Below are 15735 nucleotides of genomic sequence, written 5' to 3'. Positions count from 1 at the left end.
CTGTGTCAGGATATACGATGTTGTCCGACTATCTCGGTGGGACAGAGGAACTCTCGGATGAGCTGGTGTTCTACGGCGAGTAAGAAGCATTTTGCCAAGTTAAATTAACTGATTACGTGACCTGAGAAGCCATGCGGAGCAACCTGGCAGGCTGATCAGTAACATAACAAAGAGAGAAAGAGGACTCAGGAAACCTACGATGGTGGTCAAATGGCGGCCATTGATATTGAGGTAGATGCACTTAGGCCCCTTCATATCAACAGCAGGGTCGTCAGGCTCCTGTCTGATGGGATGTAAATTGTTCTTGCAGCCCGCTTGCGTTCTTGACCATTTCATGACCAGTGAGAGCGTAAACTTTGAATTGCACTAGCACCTTCCGAAGTGCTGAAAGTCTTCGAAAGTCTGCCTAGGGGGGAGGATGGATAAATGTAATGAATACAACAGAACAAGTGGGCTACGTTACGGCACAACAGATACTCGGAAAAATGGTAATAAAATCATGCCACAGACGACGTGCCCTCCGTATCCACCGACGGATGCACCATATAATATACTCTCACATTTTCCCCGTCTTGAGTGCTCGACGACTGAGCCGGCGCAGACCCATCCGTCGTGGACTCTGGCAACGAGTCTTGCACGTCACCACGTACTTCAATGAGGTAGTTGTCCTGTTAAGACATGAGAATAAAATGGAAAGGTGAATCTACCAGAAATATCTTACCTTCACCAACTTCCTCAATAGCTTCGAGATGAGCTCCTTCTCATACTCCAGCTCATCCACGTCCTGAATCTCCGACTCCTTCAACTCCAAATACCAATCAATCAGCTCATCACGGTCGACACCCCGCCCAGTCTCACGCTCAACCGCAGACAGATGCAGAACCACAAGGCTCTGCAGCGTCATGTACTTGTCGTGCGTTATGATCATCCTTCTCTTCGGGGCAGGCGCGGGCGGCGGTGCAACATCTGGCAGCATGCTGCCTGCGCGCGACGTCGACGACGGTCCAGCACCACTGCTCGTAGCGGTGCGGTTCAGGCCCATGCCCAAAGAGCTTTCCTCCATCTCATCCATCGCTTCTATCTCCGCTGCGCTCATCTCGATATCTTGGCTCTCTTCCACCGCATCCGAGGTTTCGTTCGCAGGAGCGTTCCGCGCCTCTCGCTCGCCCTCTAGCTCTTCCTCGTCGAAATCGATATCGTCTTGTTCGACGTGGATGATGCTCTGCCGCAGAAGAGTATATGCTTCTCGTACGAAGGCTGGTGTGATCTCCGCTGTGCAATTAGCACGGGCAATAGCTTCACTCAGACGGACCATGGACTCGAGCTGACGGACGGTGATCCTGTAGGAATGACGTCCTGCTCCTGTCGCATCATCCTGCCGGAGGATGCGGTATTTCTCTACGAGGATATCGGCGGCCTCTGGAGTCAGCTGCACACAAAGTTAGCAATATGCAAGAGACGTCACGCTATACCCTACCTTGGGGTTAAACGTCCTGGCATACCGGATGTACCGTTGCAGGGCCTCCGTACTGAACTCCGGGTTAATAGCCTCATCCTGGAACCGATGCACATTTACGATATGCTTAGCGATGTTCAAATCCGTCTTCTCATCGCACTCATCGAGGACAACAAAGAACAGATCGAATCTGCTCATAATCGGAGCGCTCATAGCAACATTGGCTTTCAGCGTTCGCTTGCGGTCGTAGCGTCCACCAATAGGGTTAGCTGCTGCGAGGATACTCGTGCGCGCGTTGAGCGTCGCATGAATACCCGCCTTCGCAATAGAGATTGTCTGCTGTTCCATCGCCTCGTGAATAGCGACCTGGTCGGAAATATCCATCTTATCGAATTCATCGATGGCGCAGATGCCATTGTCGGCTAGCATGAGCGCACCAGCTTCGATTGTGAAGTCGCCGGTTTCTTCGTCTTTGACGACGGCGGCTGTGAGACCTGCTGCTGATGAGGCTTTGCCGGATGTATAGACTGCTCGCGGGAGAAAAGAGCAAATATATCTGTTAGTGCATTAGCAGCGAGTTTTGGTTATATGATTGGTTGAAACACACTTGAGGAATTGTGATTTTGACGTGGAAGGATCACCCACGATGCAGATGTTGATGTCCCCACGGAGATGCATCCCCTCGGCCGTTTGCTTGTGGACACCGCCCATGAGCTGCAAAAGGAGGCCTTTTTTTACGATTTCGTGACCGTATACGGTGGGCGCTATGCTCTCCACCAAACGGGAGTATATGTGATCAGAGTCGATCATGCTCTTGAGCTCATCAAACTCGGGCTCAGTTAGCGAACGGAGGAACGCCTGTCCATCCTCTTCGCCCTCTTCTTCTCCACGAACATTAGTGCCACCCTGGAGGAAAATGTTAAATTCTCTGGCGTGGGTGCAAACTATTATACATACCCTGCCATCAGCATCGTGGACCATGCATGCTAGGAATGCCGTCTTGTACTGCAAATCCCGCACACCAAGGCTCTTGAGCCCCGTAACACCACTTCCACCAACACCACCTGTTGCAACGTTGGCCCCGCTCTTACTCGCTTCACGCATAAGCTCCGCCTTGTTTCCACCTGGCAGTCCGAGCTGACTGACATCCGGGACAACGATGAAGGTTCCAGTGAAAACACATTTATCTCCAGCCTTGGCACGTTCGACGAGTTCAGAACGAAGTATGACGTCCAGAGATCGAGGCATGGAACCAGTGGGTATCTCAGAGGGATTTTCTTGTATCCGGACCTTTTGCCAGTCCGTGAATTTGGAGGTATCGATTTGAAGTTGCCATGCGATGCGGTTTCCACATGTGGGATTAGGACAGAGACTTGGCTAAAGAGGCATAAGCGCACACATCTAGGTATCGAACATGACCTTACCTCAGTATATTTAAATTGTTGCTCTATCTCGTTGACAAGACCACCGCAGACTTCACAGATGAAGCTGCCATAAAGGAGTTCAGGCCTCACCTCACTGGTGCGGGTGACAGTGCCGCTGATACTCATCAGCGTGCCTATCTTATCGGTTCTGAGATCACGGATACCGGATACTAGAGGGAGATGATAGAATGCGATATTGAATTCTCGCGATTGAAGGTTTGCGGAATCAGTTGTAGCAGCGGTGGGATTGATCTTGAGGTACTCAGGCTCATACTCTGCGACTAGATTGTGGAGGGCGCGGCGGAGGTAGGGAAGGAAACGGTAATACTGCTTCTGGATCGCGTCTGCAAGGACGTCATCTTTTTGTAAAAGATGGGTGAAGTCGACATAGAGAGTGGTTATTTCGTATTCTCGCATAGTGTGGATTTGCTGGATGTAAATCAATTCACCCTCGATGACCTCTGGAAGGTCGCCATCGGATGCGGGCGTCGAGGCCAGTGCGACCTCTTCTGTGAACCTGCAGAAACCCATCAGATTGAATCCAAGATATCTTGATATAACCCCACGTCTTTAAGAAGGTCTCGAAACTTTCAGAAACGCTCTCCCCAACAGCATCCCTTACGAGTGGGACATCACCATTCGGCTGATTTCTGGGTCGCCTTCTCCGTCTCGTTGAGGCACCGTCTTCCTCCGCCTCCTGAGCTTCGTCATCGTTAAAAGCAAGTGCATCAGACGCTGGTCTCCTCCCTGCAGATCTGGGTGTCCCATTAGTAGAGGACATGGTGGCCATGGGAGCGCTGCTCGGTGGCAACGACGACCTGGGCGCTGGTGGCGAAGATGGCTCATCGACATCCATATCTACAGAATTTGAAGAAGAACCTGAGATCGAGAGTAATTAGTGGTAACAAGTGCTTTGATCGCGACGCGTAGAATAATCGAACACGAGACTGCCTGCCCTCAAGCGTGAGATGTCACATTTGTGACAACAGCACGTGGTTCATTACATCACGTGAAAATGACTCACATATTGCGCTCATTTCATTGAAAACATACACTGAAAATCACGAGTATTAAGCAATGAAATTGTTGTGTCGTTGGCTGTTCTCCCTGTAGTGTTGCTGTCGAACTGAAGTGACCTCGAGGTAATTCGGGTTCGGTTCGAAATTGAGGCAGTTCGATACAACTCGATTCGTTTACGCCTCGTTGTAGATAAGCATCGAATTAGGAACGAACTGCCAAATGAAATGCTAAATCCGACCCGTGACTTGGTGATTTGTTAGAGTAGTACTCCAGCAACCTCACATCTCTAGCATTTCCTCAATGTATTCTGCTCCTCCGTTTCCCGTCCTCGAACCTTTTGGTCTAGAACGTGATTATACGTATTTTCATCGGACCGCAGTACTGCTTTAGCGCCAGAGGACAGGCGCCTGCAATGGTGTACAATACAAATGTTGAGCAATCCTCCAGCGTGGTTAGGCGACCAGTGTCTAGGTCATCGTATAAATTCCGTGCGTCGTACTGTGAGTTTAGTATTGTATTCACCAAACATGAGTTTTCACCAGTGGAACAGTTCTGCAGCTTCTGCTACTAGTATCTCTTCGGCATCTGAGCAACAGCATCATCACTCTCACCCAGGCTATACAAGTCTGCCATGGTCCGCTGCTCATGCACGTCCACCATTTTACCCTCAAGATGCTCTGCGTGAGCTTGAGCGTTATGAGCGTGAACCAGTCACATTCAATGCGGGCGAGCGCGTGACTGATCTCGTTCGCTTCTGGGAGGTGAGCTCGACTTTTCCTTCACATAAGGAAGGCGCTAAAGTCGATTTCAGCGCATGGAAAAAGTCTATCCACTATTTTTCTGCGTTGCTATGGATGTCCTGCCAGCTCAGGCATCCTCTGTGCCGTGCGAACGTGTATTTCATCCAGCAAAGAACATGCACACTCTGTCGAAGCAGACTCTCACCACGAGTAATGGAAGCACTCCAGATTCTCAAGTTTTCTTACAGACAGGAGAGACTATGTTTCACTAGGGATTCGATTGCAAAAGAGGATGACTATCGGGTTTCGGGCCCTGTAACAAGAAGGGCTGCAGAGGAATTGATACATAGTTACGGGGAAGTTCGACGAGCTTGCTGATCTATTACAAAATGTCGACGATGATAACGTAGAATGAAACATAGCCACTTCATATCTACTTCACTTTACAAACACTTCTCATTGGCTGGAGCTTCGAGCCGTATTCGTTACACTTCGGTTCGTTTCACCTCGACCCATCGAAACTAGAACGAACTCCCACCTCGTTTCGATTGGGTTCAGTTCGCGGCAACACTATCTCCCTGAACTAGATTCAGCGCTAACAGCCTTTTTTTGTACAGGAAAATTAGGGGTTTCTAGTAGTTTATGTAATTTTCGGGTTAGGATGCGAAATTAACATTTGACGGCTGCATTTTGTATGAATTTCTCCCTGTGCTGACTCCTTCAAACGACCGCTCTATCCTACCACCGATGACCGCCACGGATTCCGGTTTAGAGCCTCTCGATCCTGCATACGTGGCAGATGTGCTCTCCAAACCACCTTTCGTCCAAATCCCGGGCGTATGCAACGTCCGCGATATAGGTTCATACCCTACCGCAACTCCAAACGTCATCACGAAGTCCGATTATGCCTACCGTTCAGCAGAGCTCTCCAGTATCACTGAAGAAGGTCGATTCTCCAATTATTTTTCATAGACTTGCACTTACCCGCAACCCAAGGCGCGCGGAAATTGGTCTCGCTTGGAATCTTGACCGTCTTTGATCTACGATCAGATCCGGAGATGAGGAAGTACAGCTCCCCGATACCTACCATCGAGGGCGTAGAAGTAATTCCGACTCCCGTGTTCAAGAGCGAGGATTACAGTCCAGAAAAGCTCGCCGAGTGCGTACGTGCTGCCACCGCGCCACCCCACTTATCACTGACTACCCTAAAGGAGGTTTGAGCTCTATGCAACCGGAACGACAGAGGTATGCGACCTTATCCAACATTATATCCTATAATTGAGCTCCTGCAGGCTTTCATGATACTCTACTCCCAAATACTAGAACACGGCGGGCCCGCATTCGGCACCATCCTACGCCATGTTCGGGACGAGCCAAACTCCCCTTTTATCTTCCACTGCACGGGTTCGTCCACATTCCTTCTTTCCATCCTGTTAGTTTCTTATTTCCTCCTAGCTGGGAAAGATCGGACAGGAATCATGGCTGCTATCCTTCTCAAGGTAAATCACTGCCGTCAGTCCCTTTCACTATCACAACCTCATTCCTTCCAGCTAGCAGGCGTAGATAACCACTTCATCTCACAAGACTACTCCCTCACACGAGTCGGACGTGAACCGGACCGTGCCAAGGTCCTAGCAAGACTCATGAAAGAGCCTTTGTTCGCTGCCAACACCGAAGCTGCCATGCGCATGCTGACATCTCGGTATGCTAAATTTATCTCCCATGATACCGATCTTGACATCCTGGCTTAGGTACGAGACCATGCGAGCTTTCTTCAATCTCTTAGAGGAAAAGTTTGGCGGCGTAGAGACGTACGTTAAGACCTATACAGGACTAACAGACGAAGACCTGAAAACCATCCGTTCAAATCTCGTCGTCCCAACAAAGTCTCGGATGTAGATATCCTAGTTCCCCCCTTTCTCTCTCACGCACACACGCCGCCTGTCACTTATATCCATCATATGACTTATGCTCATCACCATCACCACCACCATCATCATCCATGTTGTCATCATTAGAGTATCATGTGCATGCAAGTATGTACTGTATGTCCAAATCGAACCGAACCGATCAGATCAAATCATTTCCTTGGTCCCACCACAGGTAAGCCCAGAGTCCGCCTCGTCCTCTGCTGCATCACCCCCGATGTCGTCGCACTCTGCAGCGTGCTCGCCAACAGTCCATTCTGTCTCGCCTTTGGATTGAGCGGGCTCAATGCGGGCTTAGGCGGGATCACCGGCGGCACTGGAAGGTCGCCTGTCACTCTTCGCCGCATGGGGGGTTTGGCTGACATGGGCTGCGAGAGCGGTGTGATGGTGATATCATCTTGAGATGTAGAGTTCCCAAGATCCTGACGTCGCGCTTTCTCGTGCTTGCTTTGCAGTGCTCGGAAATGATTGAGAAGTTCTTGCCATTTAATCTCATCGCGGCCGAGCTTGGAACGTGAGGTGATTGGGTTAGGTGTTCTAGGATTTGTTATCATTAGCACGTGGTGAAAGAAGGGTGCACAAACTCACGATTTTGGGGCAATGTGGAGGAACCCGGCGGAGTTGACTGCGTTGAGACGGTTACGGAGTGAAACAAAAGCGGTGGATTGTGGGAGCAGCATGAGCAACCCATATAGGCACTTGAACAGGTAGGGGTAACGTTCAGGCTCGAGGAGCTGGAGGCGAAGGTCTTCCAGATCATCATCAACATCTGAAATTCATCTCATTTATTACAAGATAACTCACAGGTGAACACAGGAGATTCGATCAGCTGCACCAACTTGTCGACCTGGACCAGCAGTGGAACAGTGATCTCCAGATCAGCACTGGCACAACATCATCAGCAATGATCAAAATCGACAGTTAGCCAACTCACAAGATGGATAGCAAATTTGATGCATGCTCGTAAGCTTGCGCAAGCAGGCACAACGAAAACACCGCAACCGCATTATGACACCATGACCGATAGAGCGTGGTAAATAACGCCTGGCCATCTTGCTGCACGTGGTCCATCAGTGAAGGCATCAAACGAAGTTGCGACCAACCAACCCTTGTCTCAAGGCTCTTCAGCCGTTTTCGGAACTCCGCCAGTTCGGGTGAAGTGATTAGGATCATGTTCAACTTCTGCACGATCTCGCTCGCGAACTCTAGATCCTGTATACCCAATCAGTTAACATCGCACCAGGAACCACAAACCTAAAAAAAGACCAACCTCTTCTTTCTCCAGAATCTCTGCAAATGTCTTATATATCCTCTCTGTATTGAGATTGAGACATAGCTGGCGAATGATGAGACTGCCGCGGGCCTCAAGAAGCTTCCTGTCTGTGCTGAAGAGCTCGAGAAGGTTCATCATGAAGACCTTGAAGTAGCTCTCTTCCGAGGAGGAGGATATTTGCGCGAGGAGTTGCAGGTCATGTTTGATAACCTAACGAAAGAATGAGCCGCGCGATGCAAATCGATGGCCATTAGAGTACCTCTTCGGACGAATCCGACAAAGTCTTCAGTAATGCTGGGAAAGTACCATCATCCATTGCGAGAATCTGGAAATCTTCTCAGTTCGTACATCCCCAGACAAGTTCAAGCACACCTTCTTTGGTGCTTTCTGATGCAGCATGATAAGCCACTTCAGCGCAGCAACCCTGGTTTGCTCATGCTCGCTCAAAAACTGTATCGTCAGCTCGTTCACCGTCGCCTGGTAATTAAACCGATCTGCTTCCTCCGGTACGGGCGAAGGAGGCACTGGAACAGGGGCAGGTGGAGGAGCACCCGGTGTACTATTTGATGACATGCGTGACTGAGGTCTGCTCGAAGATTCCGTAACGACAGTTTGATTTGTTCCTGAGCGAGGCCGCTGAATCAAAGTTGTCTTATCGGATGAAGATGATGGCTGGTTATCGCCTATTGGCTCAGGAGAGGAGGCATCTCCAGACGGCGCTTGTACAGTTGGCCGTGAGGGTTGCAGTGACTGAGGAGTTGGGGTTGGTGAGCTTGTGAACACAATCGGCTTGTCCGCTGTGTTCTGCCGGGACGGGCCCTCCGCTGGTCCAGGGAGGTTTTGGATGACGCTCGAAAGTAGCTTGTTAGTTCGTAGTGCAGCTGACTGGATCATCGGGACATGGTGTGCTAGATTAGGGAGGATGGCAGGGATAAGGCGAGGCGTGAAGGGCACCATGACGTCGGGCACGAAGGTCAAGAACTCGGCAAGCCAACGAAGGGCCGTAGATTGTTGAATTTCGTCATCTGCATGCGCAAGCATAAGTACAATGCATTTGGATTAGAAGGAAGCAGCTCACGTTGGTTGTCAAGTTGTTGTATGAGAATTTCTATGATAGCTGCATAGTCTATCCGTACACCCTGCCCAGGAACTAAGGCTGCGTGAACAGTGAGTAGCTTCAATGAATGCGCTTCATCAATGCCTACCTCCAGTGCCACGGTAGTCTTCTGATTTGTGCTCATCCTTCAAACTATATTCTCCGTCACAATCATGAGCAAAGTCACTCTCAGGAATGAAAAGTGCACGTTCAGAGTGAGACATCGTGATATCAGGAAGCTTCTCATCCGAGCGTCGTAGATCAAAGGACTCTGCGTGTTCTTCTTTGCGTTGGCGAACCATGCTGACGTCTCTGATTTCACGCAGGAAGTCGGCAAGAATGTTCTCTGTGGCCACGCGCACATCCTCGGTGGGGTCTGACAAGTACTTCCTGGACGAGTGCATCAGCAAAGAACTTGGAACACAAACCTTTCAGACTGACAGGAGGCCGTCCAGGAACTCTGGGAGGTATGTTATAAGTTCGAGCTCTGGGACCGAGTCGAGCACGGTTATCCAAGACACGAGGTAGCTCCTTGTGAAAGGACTAAGGACATATATCCTGTCTTGCAGAAGTGGAATAAAGCGCGCGAGGGAAAAGGCCTTCTTCTGAGTAGGTATGTTTTCTCCTAAGGATCGGTCATCAGGGTAAGCGACGAGAATACTCTGCTCCTGAGGATCGAACTGGTCGCGGATCCTCTCCGTCTCTGCATACTGTGGAATATACACCGAAGCTGTCTCGGCCACGATGTCCTTCAGAAGTCGATCAAGCAGCTCCGCCCCATTCTTGACCGACAGCTCTGAATCAGCGGCTAGCTGAGAAGTTCGACTCAGTCGAAATGCAAAACTTGACGAGGAGCTACCGCACTTTACTGAGGGCGTCGAATATAGGGTTGAAGTAAACAAGAACCTCGCCCTTGGACACCTTGGCTATGTTATAGAGACATTCGGCGGAGAAATACCGGATTCTGTTTTCTGGGTCGGTAAAACATGCGAGAACGGGTTCGATGAATTTCTCCATGTACGGTGCAACGTCCACGCCAAGGGCAATAGCTGTACCAGCAAGGCCAATGAGTCCTCCATTCCTGATGTGAAGGGGATTTGACGGATTGCTGAACATATCCACAAGCTGTTCGATGATCTGGTTTATACGGCGCTGGTCACTTTGCTGATGGCATTCCCGAATCTGTCTGAGAGAACGCTCAACACATTACTATTAACTGTAAGCGAGCTAAATTACTTCTCTAATTCGAGAGCAGCCGCCTTTCTCTTCTCATAAATCTTGTCAACAAGCTGTTTTGCCACAGCGGTGTCTGCAAGATTGAGATGAGTCAGGTAGGCATTTTTGACTGTGCGTGAACGACTTACCCATGACTTTGGCTGCGGTTTACACCACAAATTGACCCTACAGAGATATTAGATGAGAAGAGCGGCGTCAAGCCACCTCTGGAAGTACCAGTCTAAGTTATAGGACGGGCACGCTTGATGATAACCACGTCACGTGATTCTTAAGACGCAACCAGTTCTCTACCGAAGTTCGAACCGTCACCTACAATTCTGGCTCAGGCTGTCTTACCCCAAACCAGTCCTCCAGCAACTTTAAGCTGCAGCCATCGCGCGCCAACTAACTTCGACTTCCCAGTGACCTCCAAACCAGCTATGGATAGACTACTTTGGTCCAACTATGCCGTGTGCCAGATGACTATTTTCCTTCCACGACATCGACGACAATACTAATAATACCTCATCCCATTCATCATCCTCGCTACCAACATCAAGTCGATCCATGACAGCTTGGATTCCATGGCCTTGTCGGCCTCATCAGCTCTTGGCACTGTCGTAATGAATATGTACACGAACCTTGTGAACAGTTCTGCGCCCGAAAGATTACAGCATCTTGCAGATTGGATGGTGCCGAAGTTAGAACCTCGTCATCTACTCTGCATCACCTTCTTTTTGTTTGGCTGTCTTGATCAATGATGCAGCGAGCCCCAGCGAAACTGAGACGTGACTAGATAACGCGTCTCCGATTTGCAGGCATAGCATTTGGAGTGGAGACTGCGAAGATTCTTGGACGCGTTCATAGTGCACGACCACGGCTTGCTACTTATCTCGGTGGGTCTCCCTTCTTCTCCGACATATTTCCAAACTCACACGAACTCGCGGACGTAGTCGGGTTCGACATGCTAAACGCACATCAGGCATACATCAACCTCAAAAATGCTGTACTGTATCGCGCGAGGTGCGCTTCCTCTCTGAAACACGATCTCCTCGAGAAGGCACGGATGGTCGGCTCAGGAGTGGAAGACATAGTGGTCCAGGGCTTGGTTCAATCATTGTGCGATATCTAGCTGTAGGGACTTGTAGACTTTGCCCTTGTCGTGCCTATTTTGACAAAAATGCGCATGTATAATATTGTGTGGCAGGCGTGCATAGGTCTCTATGAGTCTCCACGTCCAATACAGTGTAAAAGTCGCCTCGGGCGACGGGCCTACCACGCGTGAAGTCACTCTGCCCACCCTGTGTCAGATCTAATGCAGTCCAGACCTTCGCAATCAGCTCCGTCGAGCCTACAGGAAATTAAGTCGGATGATGAAAGATAGGAATATTGATCGTACCAATATCATTGGTGTGGAACTGATACACGCTGACGAGCACACCGACCGTCGTTGATCTTAGTGTCCCAGTCATGATAGGGCTAATGATGGGGAATTTGCGTTTGTGCACGTCATTAAGTCGAACTAGCATGAAGAAGCCAATGTCAGATTCTCGCAAAGATCCACCGTTAATGGCCACGCACCCCAATGAGAGCGCATCACTAAGCTAATACCTGGTAATTCGTCGAGGACGGGACATGATGATCCAGAAGTCACGAAAGCAGCTGCGGTCATGGGAATGAGGAAGGCCGCAAGAAGTCGCTCGAAAGCCCAGTGATACGAACCATTCGTCCTTGATGAAGGAGGGAACTCCGTAGGGTCGTTGATTGTGCCCTTTAAAATCGCTGTCGAGCACAAGAGTGAGCTCGTCTCGTGCGTTCATGAACGTACGTCCACCTGGCACATATTGCGTAGCAAAACTTCATGAGGGGTAAGAAAGGTTTTTGGATTGTGCTTCCCTTACAATGCAGAATGCAAGATATCGCGACCAGTTACGGAAGCAAAGGTTCTGGGCAGCATTGAGCGAACAAGCATGGACATCACTGGCGGTGTCAAGAAGGTATGTTATGCGAAAAAAGTCGTGTGCGCGGGACTAGTGATGCCGCACACCAACCACGTCATCAACTATTAACCATAACTCGCTCAAGTTTCAGATTCAAGCAACACAGAGCAACGTTGCACCGCCTACATTTCCCAAACTTTTCTCGGCGGGCGACTAGCAAGTCTTGCAGCGAATCCTAGCTTAAAAATGCGAACGCAAGCCTCTGCGAAGCACGCTGACCTGGGCCACGCTTCTATCTCTTATGAGCCGAGGCTTCAGTACGGGCTTAGCAGCACTCTTTGGGGGCGAAGGTTTGTGCAAAAAGTTAATGAAGAAGGTCGCAAGACCTCCACTCATCGTGTACATGAACCATTTCGGTACACGAATAAGGGCGCTGTAGACCGTGGTCGGCAGTTGTGCCAGGTGACCTAAAATGTATTCGCTATAAACGGCGATGAGCACAGGTAAGATGATGAAATCTGACACGTCGTACCGTTCACCCCCGGGGCCATAGACAGAATTCCATGGCTTCTTCATACGCCACCCATCCTCCTTGAGAAATTGGTGCAAAATTGTCAGTCAACCTTATCTGATCGACTTAGGCTCATCTTCCCTGGCCCATGTTGTGTTGCAGGGGTGGATGAGGAATGTGAGACGTATACTGGTGAGGGATATTTGCTTGTGAAAGGAATCGTAGCTACTTGAATACCCTGCAATGCTGCAAAGAGCTCGTGATAATAAATTGAAACAATCAAAGCCAAGACACGTCTGAGACTCGTAACCTTATGCTAAGTATTCCAAGAACTGCATTGCTCCAGCGGCAGTAAAGAAGCAAACACGTTGATCAACTCAGATACTAAAACTACTCATGCGTCGTGCCATCAACCATACTGCACCGATGTGAAAGCAGAAACATGACTCACGATCACACTTTATTATACTACCCGCTGCAAATGAAGAACACCTACCACGCCGGTGAGTGATGTGGTTAAATCCAGGACAAAAACTACTCATACTCACACAGTGAGACCCCTTACTGCACCATAAGCAGTCTCTCAAACCGGGGATGCATATCAAGGGACAGCCGTCAGCGTCACTAGCAGATATCGATACTGTTAAAGTAGCAGCAGCGACGAGGACTATGGAGAAACGCATTGTTTGTGAGGATATGATATATGTGATCAAATAAATCTGAAGGGGACAGTACTAGGAAGACGCTCTGCTTTTATATGCTGAGTTGTTCCTCATAGCGATGTAGGAAGAACTTATCCACCTATCCTGCAATGCCAGCAGATTGTCACCTGAGGTCTACCTCGTGAAGCAAGGTCAATAGGTGAAAGCACGCTGACCTGGGCCACACTTCTATCTCTTGTGAGCCAAGGCTTCAGTACGGGCTTAGCAGCACTCTTTGGGCGAAGGTTTGTGCAAAAAGTTAATGAAGAAGGTCTCAAGACCTCCACTCATCGTGCACAAGACCGGGGTTGGCAGTTGTGCCGAGTGATCTAAAATGTATCCGCTATAAACAACGATAAGCACAGGTAAGATGATAAAATCTGACGCGTCATACCGTTCACCCCCGGGGCCATAGACAGAATTCCATGGCTCCTTCATACGCCACCCATCCTCCTTGAGAAATTGGTGCAGAATTTTGTCAGTCAACCTTATCTGATCGACTTAGGTTCATCTTCCCTGGCCCATGTTGTGTTGCAGGGGTTGATGAGGAATGTGAGACATGTACTGGTGAGGGACATTTGCTTGTGACGGCAGGTCGAAGTGATGACGGCACAAGGAAAGAGATGCATTCTCGCACGTAAGTGACTAGATACCAGCCTGGTGATTACTAAGGAGTCGTAGCTACTTGAATACCCGGCCATGCTGCAAAGAGCTCGTGATAATAAATTGAAACAATCAAAGCCAAGACACGTCCGAGACTCATAACCTTATACTAAGTATTCCAAGTGGGGAGGCGCAGCGCCACCAAACAAAGTGTGATATTATGTAATCAAGTATCGGCGAAATACGTGGTCAATAAAGTACGAGATGGTGTAGACATGTAACCAAACACCTACACGACAAGAATTTAGGTCGCCGAGCCATCAGCAAGAACTATAGATGAGGTGGATTATACGAGCCTATCAAATTTTAAGAGGAGCGGCCGTCTACGAGTCATTTTCTTCATCGGAGTCCCCTAAGAGAGCCCCAACATTGGTGGTGTCATGTCCCTCAATTTCCTGCATCGTCGCAGCCTCGTCAGTGTTGGGTCCTACTTCCCCACTAGAAAGCCGCTCTGCTGCAGCTGCCAGAATGGCCCTTTTCTCCGGTGCTTTCTTGCCTTTAAGGTCCTTCGCTGCAGGAATTTGTGAATCGAATTGGCGATGCCAGCGGATCTGCAGGTCCAGCTCAGCGACGCGCATCTTGTTGATGTCCTCTGCGATAACACCAAAGACACCTCGAACACTCGATACTGGTACGTCGTGTGTTGCTACGAGCTCGCAGATTGTGTCGCGGACAGTATCAGTGATTATATTCTTGTTTTTCAGGGCAAATGTTGTATGTTTTGTGGTTTGTGCTATAGTGCGAGCAGTGGCCTTCTTGATGGCATGTGCTTTCTGGAGAGGTGCGCGAGAAACACGCATACCAAGAGCATGGTTACGTTTGGTGAGGATCTCATTGCGCTCTCGCAAGTGTTTGGCCTCACTCTTTGCAGCTGTGAGTGACGTCTGTGCAGCTGTGAGTGACTGTTGATCTGCCCGAGCCTGTGAGGCAGCCCCGACAACAGCTGATTGTGCTTCTTGTAGGCTTGCCTCCAGCCTTTCAACATGACTCCTGGTCCGCTTGTGGCATCGGCGCTCATTTCTGTAGCGGACGTGAAAATTCTTTGATGTTGGGAGGATTGCATCAGGTAGGGTTAATTTGGGGGACGAAACTGTAGCTGCAGGAGGGATGTTTTCCTTCAGGAGACCTTTTGTGTGAGTGCTCTGAGCTTTCATGCGTGATGTGACTTGCTGTTGAGCTATTGTCCGTTTTCTCGAAGGTTTCCAACGGTCGTGCTTTGTGTATCGTGCTGGCATTTGGGTCTGCAGAGTGTCAGGATGTTTGATGTGACGCGACGCGACGCGTTTATTATGCTTACTCAGCAGCGAATCTTCACAATCATTGACCTACCGCTCGCACCCCACTACGTTGTGCTGGTGTGTAAATGACCATCTAGAATACACTAGATTTACTCGTTCATTGTATTCTTGGTGGAATTTAATAAAAATTTGCTTGTCTGCCTCCTGTGCTGGAATGCATCCCCTTCTAAACCGTGTTTTTCTGAAAAGTGGCACCAAGAATACAATTGGATTCGGAATTCACGCCATTGTCCCCCTTCAAGTTTTAGCAACTGGTGATGTGTTTGAGCTGTAGCGGTAGATACATTATGCGACCATCCATTAACGCCTAACTAGTGGTAATCCCTTATAGACTAGTCACTGTCGGAGATTGAAATTGGCAGGGTGTTGCCCCTCCCCATTCCAAGAACTGCATTGCTCCAGCGGAACACATTGATCAAGTACTACTCACGCGTCGTGCCATCAACCATACTGCACCGATGTGAAAGCAG

At 49.4% G+C, this 15735-nt stretch overlaps 6 protein-coding genes across 6 annotated transcripts; 2 read left to right on the top strand and 4 right to left on the bottom strand.

The window, feature by feature from the left end:
- Positions 1–330: 330 nt before the first annotated feature.
- Positions 331–3796, bottom strand: EDB91DRAFT_550646 (MCM2/3/5 family-domain-containing protein). Its single transcript, XM_041327677.1, has 7 exons — positions 3447–3796; positions 2881–3397; positions 2414–2833; positions 2064–2362; positions 1478–2012; positions 722–1429; positions 331–668 (listed from the first exon to the last, which is right to left on the bottom strand). Exons 1-7 carry the CDS (start codon positions 3734–3736, stop codon positions 498–500), a joined length of 2940 nt encoding a protein of 979 aa, XP_041175313.1. The 5' UTR covers positions 3737–3796; the 3' UTR covers positions 331–497.
- Positions 3797–4750: 954 nt separating this feature from the next.
- Positions 4751–5116, top strand: EDB91DRAFT_1143883 (uncharacterized protein; the record flags this gene model as incomplete). Its single annotated transcript, XM_041319116.1, has 2 exons — positions 4751–4789; positions 4838–5116. Coding segments are annotated over exons 1-2 (194 nt in total), but the record flags the coding sequence as incomplete, so codon positions are not given.
- Positions 5117–5253: 137 nt separating this feature from the next.
- Positions 5254–6633, top strand: EDB91DRAFT_1143882 (protein-tyrosine phosphatase-like protein). Its single transcript, XM_041319115.1, has 7 exons — positions 5254–5586; positions 5637–5799; positions 5852–5885; positions 5933–6044; positions 6096–6139; positions 6191–6342; positions 6392–6633. The coding sequence occupies exons 1-7, from the start codon at positions 5388–5390 to the stop codon at positions 6537–6539; spliced, it is 852 nt and encodes a 283-aa protein (XP_041175311.1). The 5' UTR covers positions 5254–5387; the 3' UTR covers positions 6540–6633.
- Positions 6634–10476, bottom strand: EDB91DRAFT_1143874 (vacuolar protein 14 C-terminal Fig4p binding-domain-containing protein). Its single transcript, XM_041319114.1, has 14 exons — positions 10302–10476; positions 10174–10246; positions 9802–10123; positions 9379–9749; positions 9047–9327; positions 8920–8997; positions 8214–8866; positions 8101–8166; positions 7839–8051; positions 7676–7780; positions 7503–7624; positions 7373–7452; positions 7157–7316; positions 6634–7105 (listed from the first exon to the last, which is right to left on the bottom strand). Exons 1-14 carry the CDS (start codon positions 10303–10305, stop codon positions 6721–6723), a joined length of 2913 nt encoding a protein of 970 aa, XP_041175310.1. The 5' UTR covers positions 10306–10476; the 3' UTR covers positions 6634–6720.
- Positions 10477–11313: 837 nt separating this feature from the next.
- On the bottom strand, positions 11314–12167 carry EDB91DRAFT_1143868 (uncharacterized protein; the record flags this gene model as incomplete). The annotated part of the gene is given in 5 exon segments (XM_041319113.1): positions 11314–11503; positions 11552–11674; positions 11734–11983; positions 12002–12004; positions 12054–12167. Coding segments are annotated over 3 exon segments (253 nt in total), but the record flags the coding sequence as incomplete, so codon positions are not given.
- A 1923-nt stretch (positions 12168–14090) lies between these two features.
- Positions 14091–15102, bottom strand: EDB91DRAFT_1143850 (uncharacterized protein). The gene is given in 3 exon segments (XM_041319112.1): positions 14091–14789; positions 14839–14845; positions 14865–15102. The coding sequence occupies 3 exon segments, from the start codon at positions 15028–15030 to the stop codon at positions 14291–14293; spliced, it is 672 nt and encodes a 223-aa protein (XP_041175308.1). The 5' UTR covers positions 15031–15102; the 3' UTR covers positions 14091–14290.
- Between the last annotated feature and the right edge of the window lie 633 nt (positions 15103–15735).

This window comes from Suillus paluster (genome assembly GCF_016628075.1).
Source record: "Suillus paluster strain FC165 chromosome Unknown EDB91scaffold_42, whole genome shotgun sequence".
NCBI classification, from domain to species: Eukaryota; Fungi; Basidiomycota; class Agaricomycetes; order Boletales; family Suillaceae; genus Suillus; species Suillus paluster.
Note: the sequence above shows the minus strand (reverse complement) of the source record. Positions and strands in the feature narration are given on the sequence as shown.

Excerpts from the sequence above, each read along its gene's own strand:
- EDB91DRAFT_1143882 (XM_041319115.1), top strand. The coding sequence starts at position 5,388 with ATGACCGCCACGGATTCCGGTTTAGAGCCTCTCGATCCTGCATACGTG. Across the intron at positions 5,587-5,636 it reads CTCCAGTATCACTGAAGAAG|GCGCGCGGAAATTGGTCTCG; the intron begins GTCGATTCTCCA and ends CCGCAACCCAAG. Across the intron at positions 5,886-5,932 it reads ATGCAACCGGAACGACAGAG|GCTTTCATGATACTCTACTC; the intron begins GTATGCGACCTT and ends GAGCTCCTGCAG.
- EDB91DRAFT_550646 (XM_041327677.1), bottom strand. The coding sequence starts at position 3,736 with ATGGATGTCGATGAGCCATCTTCGCCACCAGCGCCCAGGTCGTCGTTG. Across the intron at positions 2,363-2,413 it reads TCCACGATGCTGATGGCAGG|GGTGGCACTAATGTTCGTGG; the intron begins GTATGTATAATA and ends ATTTTCCTCCAG. Across the intron at positions 669-721 it reads TATTGAGGAAGTTGGTGAAG|GACAACTACCTCATTGAAGT; the intron begins GTAAGATATTTC and ends ATGTCTTAACAG.
- EDB91DRAFT_1143874 (XM_041319114.1), bottom strand. Across the intron at positions 8,867-8,919 it reads ACAACAACTTGACAACCAAC|ATGACGAAATTCAACAATCT; the intron begins GTGAGCTGCTTC and ends TTGCGCATGCAG. Across the intron at positions 7,453-7,502 it reads TCAAATTTGCTATCCATCTT|TGCTGATCTGGAGATCACTG; the intron begins GTGAGTTGGCTA and ends ATGTTGTGCCAG.
- EDB91DRAFT_1143850 (XM_041319112.1), bottom strand. The coding sequence starts at position 15,030 with ATGCAATCCTCCCAACATCAAAGAATTTTCACGTCCGCTACAGAAATG.